At 44.3% G+C, this 15,957-nt stretch overlaps 1 protein-coding gene across 2 annotated transcripts in view; it reads left to right on the plus strand.

Annotated features, from left to right (window-relative positions):
- Nucleotides 1–15,957, plus strand: part of NRP2 (neuropilin 2) — a 228,783-nt gene that overhangs the window by 154,136 nt on the left and 58,690 nt on the right. For both annotated transcript variants that reach the window (XM_084818435.1, XM_084818442.1), the window contains exon 13: nt 15,530–15,792. In XM_084818435.1, coding sequence (XP_084674561.1) covers nt 15,530–15,792 — 263 coding nt within the window. The remainder of the gene's footprint in view (nt 1–15,529; nt 15,793–15,957) is intronic.

The following is a 15,957-nucleotide window of genomic DNA, read 5'->3' on the forward strand; positions in this document are numbered from 1 at the left end:
GATGTTGTTGAGTATACACCTCATGTGTTGTTTGAAAGGCAGGAGGTACTAAGATGTGCTGGACCTCTCATTTTAAGGAAGGGCTGAATGCTATCCTTTTACATTGCAACTATCTGCTCATTTTATCAGATTAATAAAAAACAAGCAATGTATCTATCTTTCACCCTGCCCCTCCCCTTTAAAAAGATCCTCTTGTAATAGGCTAACTGGAAGAAGAATAGTGATATTGTCCAATTCACACTCACTTTTTTTTAAACACTTTTCTGGCAACCCCTTCTATGCCCCAAAAATCAGCATTAGGCCCCAGGCAAGAAAGAATGAGAAAGGTTCTTTCTGTTTGGAGAGGTTTTGAAATTTGGCAACTCCCTCCTTCCCCAGGGCAAGGCTGTTTTCAGTCAATGGCCGGGACAGATGCTGTGGTTCAGAGGTGCTAAAGGTCCCTCTGTATTAAGTATAAAAGGTCTGTGGCTACAGAATAGACCACTAGAACGCTCCATACTCTGTAGCATGGTATGACTCTAAGAGGCATGTGGAAAGTGCTCAGGATAGCAATACAAGACAGGCATTAAGTTAGAGCCGGTGGGGCTCTGATTATTAGAAGAATGAAAAGGAAGGGCAGGCCCTTGTCAACTGCATACATGAAGAAGTAAAAGAAACAAGGTGGAAATATTTGCATCGCAGTAATCATTTGAACGGTATTTGTTTGGTCAAGCCTGCACAAGGAAGCCCTCTGTCTACCTAGGTCCTATGCTTTCCATGCCATGTGTGGATGTACATCTGCACAGTTTTAGAGTTCTCTTTTGACATTGGGGATGACTCCTCGAGACACACACTGCTTTCATTCCATTTTTTCCAAGATAGTCTTTCAGGCAGCTTCATGTTTCCTTTTTTAGCCCCATGCTCCTTGCACCTTTAGCTTCACAGATTATCCCCATGCCATCCCCCTAGAAGCTCCCGTTACAAAGTCAGGGACCCCTGTTGACGATAGTGGAGCCAGGCAGGTCATTCTGACATATCCCCACCCACACACACCATCAGGACTCCAGCTGTTATCCAGGGCAATGGAATATGCATCCTTCAGTCCTCATGCCTCTGGGAGGGATTGCAGACATTTTTTCCCTATGGATTTCCACGTGCCTTCTGTAGGCAAACAGATTCCTCTGCTAGATCTTACTGCAGTGTCCCACAAAATCAGGCTTAGGCTGCAATTCTATACCCATTCTCGTGGGAGTAAGTCCTGTTGAACTCAGTGGGGCTTGCTTCTGAGTATACATGTATAGCATTGAGGATAAAATCGAAGCCCTGCTTAGAATAAACCCATTGAAATGAATGGGACTTAAGTTAGTCATGACTATTTTAAGCCCATTCATTTCAGTGGATCTACTGAATACAGTATTGTCCGCATAGACAATACTGAGGTAGATGGACCAATGTTCTGACTTGGTTAAAGGACTATGTCATAGTAGTAGCAATAGCAGAAGTAGTAGCAATAGTAATAAATAATAATAATAATTTAAAAAAACATGACTAATGTTATTAGTATTAGAATTTATAGAGCACTTGAGAGGGTTTAAAGTGCTTCACATACATTATGCCAATAATCTTTACAACAACCCTGAAAGGTAGGTGTTGTTATCCCCCCTGTTGCATTGCACAGGCTAAGTGTGAGGTAGGCCAGGAAGAGAGTGGCATACCTAATACTACCCAGTGAAGCCATGGCTGAGTCTATTTCTTCTTGGTTAAACAACTCAGAGTGTCCATGTTCAGATGTCACGCTCACAACCAATGAATGGGGTGCTCATAGGTTGCTTACAGAAAGCAGAAGTGAGGAGCACACAGGATAGCACACTCACTCGCTCTTGCTCATGCCCAGCAAATCGTGGATTAATTAACCCACGAGTCATCGTTATGTGCAAACAGGCTCATTGACTTTCTGGCTCCCATTCCTTCCTACTACTCTAATACATTGCAAGTCTGAACATTAAGATCTAGTTTGTGGTAATAAAGTGGTTAATCATTGGTGACAATTGTAGCAAAACCAGGCACAGGGTTTTCCTTAGGTAAATGGGGCCTGTAACAGACATGACATTCTCCAATTAGTTCTACCTACACTCTGCCCTCTGGGTTTAGGCATGTAGCCTCTTCCAGCTCACCGGCACAGAAGCTATTATGAACTTCTCCAAACTGGCTTTACATCTCATCTCAGTTCCTCCCACTTACCCTTGGGGAGGGGGCACTTCCTCTGTGCTCTGGGAAAGAGTAGAAGCCCTTCATGTCTAAGTAGCAACCACTGGGGCTTGCTTAAAAAAAATAATGTAATTAGCTGCATCATTCAATGGATTCATAGCTTATCATGCAGCAAGGTAGTAGAAATATTTCTGTTGTGTGGAGGGGGGAACAGATGATGCTACTACTTGAATTGCACTTATCTATGTGCATGATTCAGACACATGCAAAGGTGCATACAAAGCCTCCTAGCCTGTGCAAGGTTCTCTTGCATTTAGTGTGAACATTATGCAGTAATGGCTGTTAGCCTGATTGTTGGAGGTATTCAGTAGGTTGTGATAACCGGACTCCAGCTAAACTTCGTGGGAGCTGCAGTTGCTGTGCCGTTCAGAAAAATCAAGCTTAATTAAAAGAGATTGAAGCGATGGGCCTGATCATCTTACTGGCTCCCCCAAATTAGATTAAGGGCTTGACTTTGTGCAGGCTTGCAGTATTGTAAGTCTTCATTGATTTGGCGGATAGATGGATTTTTATTTAGAAAATAAAATGGTGATGACTTGGCAAGTAAATTATCAGGTAATCAAATTGAGAACGTTTTCCCTGTGAGAGGAGATGCCCACCTGGTATGAATATTACATTTATTGATGATTGATTCATTTTTATCCAGACCAAGACTACTGCCGGGTAAGAAGGATGCCATGGAGACAAAGGATACAGTTTTAAAAGCATGGGCTTTAGCTGGCCTGGCTGTGTATTTATTGTTACATAAGATATTTACAGCCAGTCAGGGATTTCATCCTCCCAGAATCCATAAGTTATAGATTTATTATCTCCATTTTAAAGATCAAAGGGAATGGGGGTAGAAAGATGAAAGTCTTTTTTCAGGTGGTGGTAAATGCATCTTTTGCACCTTTCCTCTCTCACATGAACATAAAACCCACATTGGTTGGAAGGTATGCTTAAAATGTCTCTCTTTCTGTTTCTCTCTTGCGTTAATAATATTCACAAAGGTCTACAAAGTTAACTTCAAAGGCTCAAAAGCATTTTTACGGTCCTCTATGAAAATGCCTCCAAAGACTTCACTTAGGCCATATACAAAACCGTTGGCCTAAGCAGAAACTCAACCCATTCATCAAAAGCCTCCACCCATATTCTCAGTAGAGCGAATGAGTTGAAGGCAGGCCAATTTTGATTTCATTAATGTCAATTAGAATGAAGCAGGCATGAACAACTCAAAGCAATTCTCTGAAAGTAGCAGTTGGAGATAAAGACCTATAGAGTAGGGATCATTTGTTCTCTTTAGAAAAGTTAGGTAGTTTCTGGTGAGATGTGGAGCTTTTTAAATTAAAGTATGCTGACTTGTAGAAGCAGTGTAGAAGAACAGAAATACTAGTTCTGGATTGCCTTTTGTGGGTCACCTGCAACATAAGCAATGTCCAGTGAAGAAGAAACACCTAAGGCCCATTGCTGAGATTGGATAATTGATTTAAGTGCATCTTATACAATGACCTAGTTTGCACATAATGCTGATCCATGGTTTATTTAACCCATAGTCTGTTGCCCTACCCAGGGCTTGTCTGGCAGATGATTGAACAAACCACAGTTTGTTCTCTCTATCCCTGGGTTGTTTGTTTCCTTCCTCCTTCACCTGTTCCCTCCCGTATCCCAAATGCCCTTGTTGCACTGTAGTGCTGGCATGCAGAGTGGCTGTCTTCTTTTTTACCACTCTTGCCCATTGATCCTGTAGCCTGGCTGAACAACCCATGCTTCTGGGTTCACATGTAAGAAAAACCCAACAACCCAACCATTGAGTTCTCTTTCTGGGTTGTTCATTGTTAACAAACTATGGTTTGTTAACATGGCTGGGTTCACACATCACAATAAACCGGAATTCAACAATCCATGGGTAAAATAAACCATGGGTTAGCATTTTGGGAAAAACTGTGTCCTGCTGGAAACAGTCTCATCTGCATTGCTGAGACCATCCTCCTTTGCTGTCTTCTTTGGGAATGTGTTGTTATTTTTTGCGAGAGGCCAGGTTTAAACACTGTGCTCTAAAAGATAAGCTGCCACACCACATCAGGATCTTTGGGATTCCCAGTTCCTCACTATCAGGAAAGAAAGATATAGATACTTACACTAACTGAAAGCCTTTCGTGTTCGCCAGATGATTTGTTTGGCTGTCCAGATGGCCAGATGGAAAGATCAGCCCATGATTTACCAAGGTGGGCGCATTGTACTGTTGCTTGCTGAGCGACACTTAGTTGTACGTTCCTGCTGCTCTAGCTTTGTTGAATCCAGATGCTCTCATAAATCTCCATAAGAAGCAGCGCGCAGAACTGCCAGAACTGATTTGCCCTCAGCCCTTGGGGCCACTTTTTTTGAACATTTGATGCCAGTTCAGTGGCAGCTTTATCTGTTGTCTCTTTCCTAAGAACAGATACTTGTGATCTGGAAAGTATTGATCAGAACTTCCTACAAAAATCCTTTCTTCAAATGGTTCAGTGTCAGAGAGATTTTTATTTTTCCTCTCACTTCAGGTGCCTCCTTTCCTTTGGTGCCAATTGCTATCCTCCCATTAACTGCATCAAAAAATATGTATTACTGGAATGGCTTGGCTGAGGCCAGCTGTGTTGGCAGTTAGCTCTGCAGCAGGTCTTGTTTATTTGGCCACTAGGCTTTTATTAGATCCCTTCAGCCATTAGAGCAACCCACCAATTCAGGCTTAAAATGACGCAGGAGCAGGAAATGCCTACTGACTTGACGGTACTCATCTCTCCAAAATATATCATCAAGCTCAGAAGCACAGATCCAGTCCCATACAGGTGGGAGTTCGTGAGGTGCCCAAAGAATAACCTCGCTTACATCAAAGCTTTTGGAATTGCCCAAAGAAATCAAAAGTGATCAGCCACCTTGGTAGAAAGGTGGGATACAAATTACATAAATAAGCACACTTTCTCACTTAGTGAGAATGTGATGTCTTCTCTCCATCTGTTTCCATTTCTGATTAGGGCTGGCCATAATTACTTTGGGTGTCCTAAACAGCTACTCTGATATTCTTTGATCCTTTTTTCTTTCTGCCACAGAAGTCTTCCCAGTTTCAAATACGTCCCACATACCTCTTCTTGTTGCACCCAACTGTTACGGGGACTGAGCTTTGAAAACTCAGATACAAGGCAACTGTATTTTTAACAGTTGTGTGATAAGGAGAATTTCAGTCAGTGACTAGTATCTTTGTGATTACACCTACCAATGCATTTTGGGAGAGAGGATTATGTTTCTCTGCATATCAGCTCCATGCCAACTCCAGAACCTGTGTGTTTTGGCCAAGGCAAGAGGCAGATCAGAATTACAGCCGGACTTTGTGTTTTCAGAAATGGAGAACAGCCATTGCTGCTCCTCTCCCCAAAAATGCATTGTGAATTGTAATCTGATACCTGAAGCACATTTTTGGACTTTTCTGTCCCCACCCTACCCTCCTGCCCTGCTTTTTGCACCCTCTAGCTTGATTAAAAGTTCTGGAGAACTCATACTCTTGTGGAATTTTGGTTGGTTCCAAATCCACTTTGGATTTTTTTTAATGATTGTACTTGGAGACACTCTTGAACTAAGCATCTCTAAATATGATTTCTCTATGTATACCAGCTACACTTGGTAGGAGAGAAGCACAGTGTGCACTCACTGAGTGCTTCTGGGCTTGCAGGATAGCCACATAAATGTGCATAGGACCTATATGAGTAAAGTACAACACCTGTAGGACCCAATGTTGTTAATGTTTTTAACTGTAGGACCCAATGTTGTTAATCCACGCAAAATGGGAAATTGCCACATAGTTTGGCTTGTGCATGCATGCAGTTCGGACCTTATGCACATAAATGACCATGCAGTTTGGACCTTATGCACAGAGACCCAATGCATATGTTAATGTCTAATGTGTGAGAATTCAAGGCCAGAGGCAGGACAGCTGTGCCCTGTGGATAGGTGTAATTTAGTTTCCCTACAGCACAGAGGATCCTAATTTAACCTTCCATAATAAGGACTCCTTCTGTCTATGGAAGAGGGGGGAGGCCAGCAGACACCCCCCCCCCCAAACGTTCCAGAGGGTTTTTCACAGCTTCAACAAAGAAAACCCTTTAGAGAATGTAAGATGTCCTTAGATTCCACTATTACATGGCCGCTTTGATTTCTTGTAAGGGTTTCTCTCCTATTGGTCATATTGGCAAGGAAGTCAGTGGAGTGTCTGGACAATTTTCACTTGATTCCCTTGATTCAGTTCCTCTAAATCCAGTGACACTTTGATTACATGTTTTTAATGAAGAGGGCTACATTATGATACTAGTTGTGTGGCTGTAGAAATTTTGATGCCAGAGTGACATTCGAGTGTCTGACACCTATTAATTTCAATGGAAGATAAGTGCCTAAGAACAATTTTGCCTTTGAAATATCTACTTGGAAACTGAGCTCTCCTCAGTCTACATGTCACTCACTTCTGAAGGTAGGGAATTATGAAGAGTAGCTTGAGTCAAAGGCTACCATGAGCTATCCAGCTTACTGAAATAGGTACAGCCATGTAGCATCATTTTTTTTTCTTGATGTAAGTTCAGCCCAGCTGAAGTAAGTTTGGCACCACATTTGGAAAGATTTAGAGAGAGCATTCAGATGACTAAAGGTGCAATCCCATGCTCGCTGGGGCATGCTGGGAGTCATAGGATTTTTTCTGTCTGAGCATGCATAGGATTGAGCCCTAAATGTCTCACCACATGGTGATTATTTTCTGCTGTCCCCATATGGTGGGATTCAAGTCTGTCTTGCTGAATATCTAGGTTGTTGAATTCGTATGGACTATGTATCGAACACTTTGACATGTTTCCTGTTTGCTCCAACATATGAGGTATTAGTTGCAGAAGGAAATGAAATCCATGCTGTTAAGAAAATTGGTTGTCTGAAATTCACCTATAGAAGAGCAGAATAAATAGATAAATCAAATCAATGGAGACTCCATAGCACAATATGCACATGAAGGATGGTTTGAAGGAGTAACATTCAGCTTAGAAAATGAAAAGATGGAAGGATGCAACAACGGTTCTTGTATATTTTTAAACTTGACATAGTTGCCACCTCTTGGAATCTGGCTATTGATCTATAGTATTGGACAATTTATTTAAATTCAAGGACATTTTAAAATTGCCTCCTTAGCAATGGCATTGAGTTGAAGATCAAGCTGTCCAAGGTTTAATACCAGCCATTGACATCACTGAAAGAAGCAGAGCGTAATTGTCCTGCTTTGGGAGCAAAGATAGTTCAATGGCAATGGCCACAATCCAACAAGGAGTTGGGTGCATTTAATCCAATTGGACAGTAATGGGAATATGTGTATAACTGTATTAGCAATTTGCATAATGCAAGCAATCACCCAGAAAAACTGTGGAATCCTCACTCCTTTTTGAATGCATTCTCACTGAGGTGGTAAACTTATGTATTGCACCACTTCAGTTTAAAGTGGCATTTTAAGATTAAATGCTACTCCATGCCAATTAATTAAATACTATTTAATAATAAATAAATTATTATTAATAATAAAGGAATAAATCCCTGCACATGGCAAACAAGTATGTAAAGGTAAAGCCTAGGCTAGGACCCTTCCCACAGACTAGTTTTTTATGTGGAGGGAATCTTATTTGTGCGGAGGAGCATTCAGTCATGTGAGTCTCCACACATGAGGTATAGCCCTGACATGGGTTTACCACTAGACTCTGAAAAGGGACCTTGATTGACAACTGAGAGTAATAGTTTATGCTCAGACAATTTGCCCTTTGCCCAGCAGTCTGAACTATGGCTTAAATTCAACATCATACGAACACATCTCCACTTGTGTCACAGGACTTCCCCATCCTCCCTCCTGCAGCTCCCCGCGTGCCCCCAGATCTGCTCAGGAGGGTCCCCCAATCCTCCCAAATAGATTGGGGGGGGGAGGGTTGCAAGGAGAAGAAATCCCTTCCACCAGTGGTTTCCATTCTGCTGGCAGAAGGACACTGTTGAATTCAAACCTATTTGGTTTTTGTAAACTGCTTTGGAAGTTCTTCTGAAGGGCAGTATATACATCTTTTAAATAAAATTCATACATGACATTTGAGTTTCTATTTTTTCCTTTAGTAAAACTGCCCCATTCATAATCTTTGTGGTCTAATTACATAGAGCCCCAAGCAATCCTCCTGCATTTGAGCCATACTATTCTACTTGGACTAAGATGAGTTGCTCAGGTCTCTTACCCACTATATTCCATTCTGTAGCCCTTCTCCATGGGGATGGCAAGAAAGTAGGCATTTACTATGAAAAGATGGGATGTCACATTCCACACCATATTTGGGTGCAGCTCACTGACCTGGTGTGTATTACTGAGACTTGGGTGGGTGAGCTGGGTGGGGTTGACATGACTCAGCTCTGCCCACCCGGGTACTCAGTGCAGCACCAACATAGGTTGGAGGGCCCAGCTGGGGAGGGGAGTCACTGGGGCTCATAGAACCTTCATCTCTATCACTAGGAAACCAGTCCACCTTGGAGCAGGTCTTGAGGGGTTGCACCTGGTGTTGGGCCATAGAGACAGATTGGGGATGCTGTTGGTGTACTGCCCACCCTGCTGCCCAGCATCCTCTCTGACTGAGCTGGCAGATGCAATCTTAAGTGTGGTGTTGGAGGAACCCAGGATGACTTCAGCTTCCATGCTGAGGCTGTCTCTGGAGTTCCAGCTTGGGACTTCATGGCTTCCCTGACAACCATGGGGCTGTCTCAGTTTGTCATCGACCCAACGCATGAAGCAGGGCATACCCTTGATTTGGTTTTTGCTCCAAGTTGTGAGTTGGGCAGTCTGAAGTGTTTTTTGTGGGGGGGAGTAACCCCATTGTCATGGTCAGACCATTTCCTGGTGAGATTCCAACTCGTGGTGCTACTTCCCTCCTGCAGAGGTGGGAGACCCATTCGGATGGTCTGCACCAGGAGACTGATAGAATCCAATGGATTTCTGAATGCTCTTGCGGGTTTTCCAGTGGAGAGAGCTGATGATCCAGCTGAGGCCCTAGCCTCACTGTGGAATAGTGAGATACAGAGGGCCATCGACTTGATTGCACCTGAGTGCCCCCTCCAGTGCTGTAGAGCCCACGTCGCTCCTCAGTATACTGAGGAGCTGCAGTCAATGAAACAGGCTGGACGTCAGCTAGAATACAAATGGCATAAGACTTGAAGCGAAGCGAAGACTCCGAGCACACTCTAGAGCACATAATTGTGCCTATTGCGTGGCAGTGCAGGCAGCAAAGAAGGCTCATTTTGCTGCCTCCATTGCGTCCTCAAGTAGCCATCCAGCGGAACTCTTCCGGGTGGTCTGGGGGCTGTTAACACCTTCCCCAGCAAATGCGGCCCTGGCCCTGTCGAGGAACCACTGTGACCTTTTTGCATTGCACCTTGAGGACAAAATCACTTGTCTCCGCAGCAAACATGATGCTTTTGCTAGTGCAGTTCCAGTCGAGGTGTCTGATGCCACCATCTGCCTGCTTTTGTGGAATCAGTTCCAGTTACTGTGGCCTGATGATGTGGACAAGGTATTTGAAGTAATGTGACTGACCATGTGCCCTCTCGATCCCTGCCCCTCCTAATTAAAAGCAAGCCGAGGGGGTAAGACTGGGTGGGTCCAGGGAGCAATAAAGCTTCCCTACAGGAAGGGGTGGTCCCTGCTTTCCTTAAGGAGGCAGTAGTGCGACCACTCCTGAAGAAGCCCACTCTGGACCCAATGGTATTAGACAACTACTGCCCAGTCACAAATACCCCCTTTTTTAGGGAAGGTACTTGAGAGGGTTGTGGCAGAGCAACTGCAGGTGCTCTTGGAGGATACTGATTATCTAGACCCCTTCCAGTCTGGGTTTCGATCTGGTTACAGGACTGAGTCAGCCTTGGTCGCACTGATGGACGGCCTTTATTGAGAGAGGGACAGCGGGAGTGCAACCCTGCTAATTCTGCTCAACCTCTCATCGGCTTTTGATACCATTGACCATGGTATTCTCCTGGATTGACTCCGTGGGATAGGTATTGTGTTACAGTGGCTCCGGTCCTACCTACAGGGCCAATTTCAGAGAGTAACGTTGGGTGACTATTCCTCAGCCCCTTGGCAATTGGGCTGCAGGGTGCTGCAGGGTACCATCTTGTCCCCAGTGTTGTTTAACATCCATAAGAAGCCACTGGGAGCAGTCATTAGTGGATTTGGAGCTAAATGCCATCAGTGTACTGATGACACACAGCTCTGTCTCCCTGTGACATCTGAATCAGGAGAGGCTGTGCAAGTCCTGGATCAGTGCCTAGACTCAGTAATGGGCTGGATAAGGGCCAATAAACTGAAGCTGAATCCTGGCAAGATGGAAGCCCTGTGGGTGAGTGGTTCCCAGGTCCGGGAGATAGACTCATTGCTTGTTCTGGATGGGGTTGCACTCCCTCTGAAAGATCAGGTCCGTAGTCTGGGGGTATTCCTAGATCCATGATTGTCGCTAGACGCCCAAGTGGCCATGGCAGCTCAGAGTGTCTTTTACCAGCTTTGGCTGGCCTGTCAGCTACGGCCTCTCCTGGACAGGGATAGCTTGGCCATGGTGGTACAGGCATTAGTAACCTCAAGTCTGGATTACTGCAATGCACTCTGTGTGGGGCTGCCCTTAAGGCTGCTCCGGACGTTGGAGCTAGTGCAGAATGCAGCAACTTGGCTGTTGTCAGGAGCTGCCCCTTTTTAGCATGTAACTCCTTTGCTGAAGGAACTGCACTGGCTGCCTATTTGCTACCAGGCCAGGTTTAAGGTATTAATACTAGTATACAAAGCCCTAAACAACTTGGGACCAGGATACCTCAGAGAGCACCTTCTTCCTTATCAACCCGCCTAGTCACTGAGGTCATCACAGGGCATGTCCCTGGTGGTTCCACATGGACCCATGGCCTGGTTGGAGTCTACCAGGAAAAGGGCCTTAGGTGTGGTGGCCCCCTTCCTGTGGAATTCCCCACCTTCTAAGGTCAGGCGGGTGCCAACACTATACTACTTTTGGTGCCCTCTGAAAACATTATTATTTCAAGAGGACTTCCTTGAGTTACCAGCCACAGTTTATTAAATTCAGAATTTGTTTCTTTTCGATTGTTTTAACATGGTTTTATTCTTTTATCTCTTTTGATGTGGAAATCTTTTGGTGTGGAGTGGTATATAAATGGTAAATAAATAGATTAAACTCATGTGGCCTATCCCACATTTGAAAATCCAGAAGGTCCACCACTCAGATATAGCTGCAGACTAGGCAGAGAGGCAGGGCATATGGCTGTTGGTTATGTTTAAAACATAGACAGACCTTGCAAACTCAAACTACGTTCAGCCAATCCACATCTCATCACCCTAGTATAGTTTTTCGATTTTCCTCAGAGAGTTGTCAAAACAAAAGTAAGCACCTAGGGTTACTATCTTGTTTCCTGGTAGAACTTTAGGTTGTTGTTTTTTAATAGCTGCACAACAGGCAGTATTTCAACAAGCCAGGCACTCCCCATTAATGTATCTCTGCCTGTTGCCTTGGGATGGGGGGCGGGTGTGTCTGTCAGGACTAAAGGGACAACCCTACACCTGCCATGCTTTCCTAACATTCCAAGGCGGTCATAGTGAACTGAGGCACCAAGTTTTGCCTTCATCTGAAAATACCCCTCTTTGCCTGAACACCTGCTTCAGGTGTTTAAAACACCTTTGCGTGGATCGCTGACAGCACCGACGTCATCCTACTGTTTGTGCTCGAGGGCCAATCATCTGCAATATGAAGAAGGGGAAGGAAGGAAGGAAGGAAGGAAGGAAGGAAGGAAGGAAGGAAGGAAGGAAGGGATTATGAGCACCATTCTGCTTCACACATCAACTAAATTGTCAGCTAGGCTCTGATTGCCAAGTATTTCCTGCTGGGGGCGGGGTGATGGGCAGACGGACACAAGAGCCCCACACACAGTTTGTCTTCCCAGTCCTAAGACGAGTCTGAAATATTGGCAAGTGGCAGGGTGGTGGGGATCAGCTTCTGACTTGCAAGCTGAGCAAATCTGAGACAGAATAAATATGAGCTCCCCCCACCCCCACTCCCCAATGCTCTGATAATGTCATGATTACAGAGTCAATCTTTCTCTACCGATTACAGCACTTTCACTTGTCCTAATTATGTCAGTCTTCTGCCTTAAGCTTTCCAGGGTCTTAATCAGCAGACTTCCATGCTTATGACTGCTGGTAAAATAGACATCCTCCTTACTGATCTGTCTCAGTCATTGTAATGTGCTGTCTTTCTATCCATCCAGTGGACATTCCTCTTCTTGAGTCTAGCCTCTCTGTATTAGCTTGTGTGTGGGTAAGACAGACACCTGTCTCAATTTCTCCCGCTGTTATTATTTGTCTTCTTCTGGGGACATAGAGGCCGTATTTTCTCAGAACATCAGTATTTTCTACAAATCTAACACTGTGTGGGCTATACAAGCTGAAAACTACCAATGAAACTTTTCCCAGTATGTAGATGTGGGAAAAGCTTTGGAAGCTAAATTTCTTCTTGTTGTCCAGCTGTTAAAGGTACAGGAGCCTTTTGTTAAAATGTTGACAACTCTATTATAATCTCTATTGTAATCCCTTGTTTAGGCAGAGGTGTAGGCAGCTTTGCAGGATCTGAATTTCAATAGCCAGATCCTACAAGTCTTGCCACGCCACTGCCTTAGCAAGGGATTGCTTACATTGTAATAGGTTGCCAATTTTTTAACAACTGTAATGAGGTTGCCAACTTCTCGGCTGCAGAGAGGCTTGAAGCAGCCCTGTTGTCAGGCAAGAAGGTCAGAATTGATTGACTGATTGATTGATTGCATTTATACCCCGCCTTTTTTCCTCTTGCAAGGAACCCAAGGCGGCTTACATTATCCTCCTCCACTCCATTTTATCCTCACAACAACAGCTCTGTGAGGTGGGTTGGGCTGAGAGTCTGTGACTGGCCCAAAGTCACCCAGTGAGCTTCCATGGCCGAGTGGGGACTAGAACCCGGATCTCCCAGTTCCCAGTCCAACACTCTAGCCACTACACCACGCTGGCTTCTGTAGCATTACAGAAACCAGTAATGCTAATTTGCAAGACGGCAATCCATCCCTAAATGTTAGTGTGGAGCATCCAGTATAACTGACAGGGAGGGGGACCAAATGCAAAAGAGAATAGTCTTCTGTACTGTTAATAGTTGCACAGAAGAGGGAATCCCTGCATGACATATTTCTCCCATTCAAATATCCTCTTTTACACAACTGTTAAAGATATGGGAACTCTTCCCTGCTTTGCATCTATACTCTATGTAGAAGAGCTTAGGTACATATCAAGGCTGAAGTGAAGCTGGAGACAATGTATTTTGGTAGGATTCAGGAACAGGGAAGAAGGCAGCAGGTCCCTGACTCCAAGGAGGCTGTGACGGGCAACCTGCTCAAGTGGCATATTTCATTTTGACCTGGCTGTCTGTATTTTTGCAGTGTGTTAAATAATTTGGCCAAGTATCATGAGACTTACCTGCCTGTGTCCCTGTTGGTGCACCTCAGTGGTGAAATCTTTAATGTTTTGTATCTTAATGATCTATTGCTGCTTGTTTTCCTGCCTTGTGCATGCTTTTTGCACCCTTGCCTCAATTACCACACATCCATGCCACCGCCTCTACCTCCTACTCTCAAGATGGTTTGTTTTTTTGCATTTTGAGGACAAACTTAGTGCTGTTATTTTTTTAGTACGATATGCTCCCCTTTATACACTACTGACTTTGCTATGGTTTGCAAAATCTGGACAAAGATAGATTGGGGACTTTTAAAGACATCTTTGTAAGGGACTGCGAAACGTGCAGGCATGTGCAAAGTTACAAATAAGTCTTGAATAAGTGGGTATTTGGGAATGGATTGATATGTGGACAATCAGATTAATTTTTAAAAAAACTGATTTTAAAAATTGAAATGAAAAATGAAATTCATGAGGTGAAACAATTGTCAGGATGGCAGGAATTGTGAAGACAAGAGATCACTGCAGGGTAACATGGTAAGCTTGTTAGTTCCTTTGTATACTGAAATCTAATTGTATTTATTTATTGAAGTGTAGGCCGCTTTTCAGCAACAAATGTCCAAAGTGGCATAGAGACAACACTAAAATAGAACCAGGGATTAACCCTACAAGAAACCATGGGTTAACCACTGGGTTGTTTAGCCCCTAAAGAACCCAGGCCTCCAGGTTCAGATATCATGCTCAACAACCTACAAATGGGCTTGCTCTCTACTGCTCATACCCAAAAGCTCATGGGTTGCATAACCCATGGACTGTTGTGACATCTCTACTATCACCAGGAAGGCCCTATCCCAAGTACCCACCAGCCACACATCAGATGGTGGTGAGACACAGAACAGAACCTCCCCAGGAGTTCTTTAAAAGGGAGCAGGATCATGTGGAAGCAGACTGCCCTGCCAGTATCCTAGAGCCAAACAGTTTTTAGTTCTAAAAGCTAAAAGTAGAGCATAAATTAAGGCAGGAGGACACATTTGCTGCGGACTGCATGACCTGCTGGAGCAAATAGCATGAAAGTTGGCTGGTGCAGACGTAGTCTAGTGTGCCTCCACAAACGTGAAGACTGGAAACTTCCTGAAAAATAAACTTTATTATTAGTAGTATTATTTTATTTATAAGCTGCCCTTCCCAGGGAGCCCATCTTCATGTGTGTAACTTCATGTTATCCTGGCAAACACAGGCTCCAAAACAGATTGCCAGACTAATAAAAATGTGTGTGGGGAGGGGTGCTTAGCCTTCCCCTGCCCACTAATTCTCCACTGCAACCCCTCTCCCCAGACCATCCCCAGCCCCCTGCAAGTCTCAATTTCCTCTCTTGCAGCCTGACTGGAGGGGGCAATGGTAAAAAACAACAACAGTCTAGGAGAGGAGTATAAGGGGAGAATTGGCAGGCAGGGGGATGGCCCCCACTCCTGTATTAGCATTAAACATTGAGGTTGAGAACTCTGTGCATTCCATGTAACATATATAGTTCCTTCGTCAGAAATTCAACTTCAAAATGTGCCCAGAATCTCAGCAGTGCAGAGCAACCCTACCTGTGGGGCAGGTTATGAGCACCCCCTGCTCCTGCATAGTGCTCATACGGATGAGACCAGTTGCCATCAGGCTATTATTTCTTGAACTTCTAGTTGGCTTTAGCCAATAACAGCAAGAGGCCACATCCATTGCAAATGCTGATTGGAGATTAACCTTCTCCTTCAACAGATGGCAAGAATTATTTGAGGTTGCAGAGCAGCGCAAGAAGAGAGAGACAACACGCTCGGCTTGTCAGCCCCATGGTCTTTTTGCCCAGGAGTGCTGTGTGCATGATATTCCGGTACCAGGTATCTGGTGGGAGTGGGACGATGCTGCAGGTGCGACGGGAAGCAATGCATGAGAACAAGCTGCTGTGGATCATCCGGGAAGACCAAGGGGATGAGTGGAGAGAAGGCCGGATCCTTCTGCCTAGCTTTGATATGGAGTATCAGGTGAGCTTGTTAAGGTGGTTTTGGCTTGAGATTCAAGTGGATTTCAGCTGTACTCATTTCAAATACTTCAACAGACCCCATTTCATTCATCATTAGAGAACATTGTTGAGCAGGGCTTTTTTCTCCTTCATTGTGTTTTCCGTGTTGCCATAGTAACTAAATGAC

The sequence above is a fragment of the Heloderma suspectum genome, chromosome 1, assembly GCF_057233095.1.
Source record: "Heloderma suspectum isolate Gila_16-S chromosome 1, 16-S_ref, whole genome shotgun sequence".
Lineage (NCBI taxonomy): Eukaryota > Metazoa > Chordata > Lepidosauria > Squamata > Helodermatidae > Heloderma > Heloderma suspectum.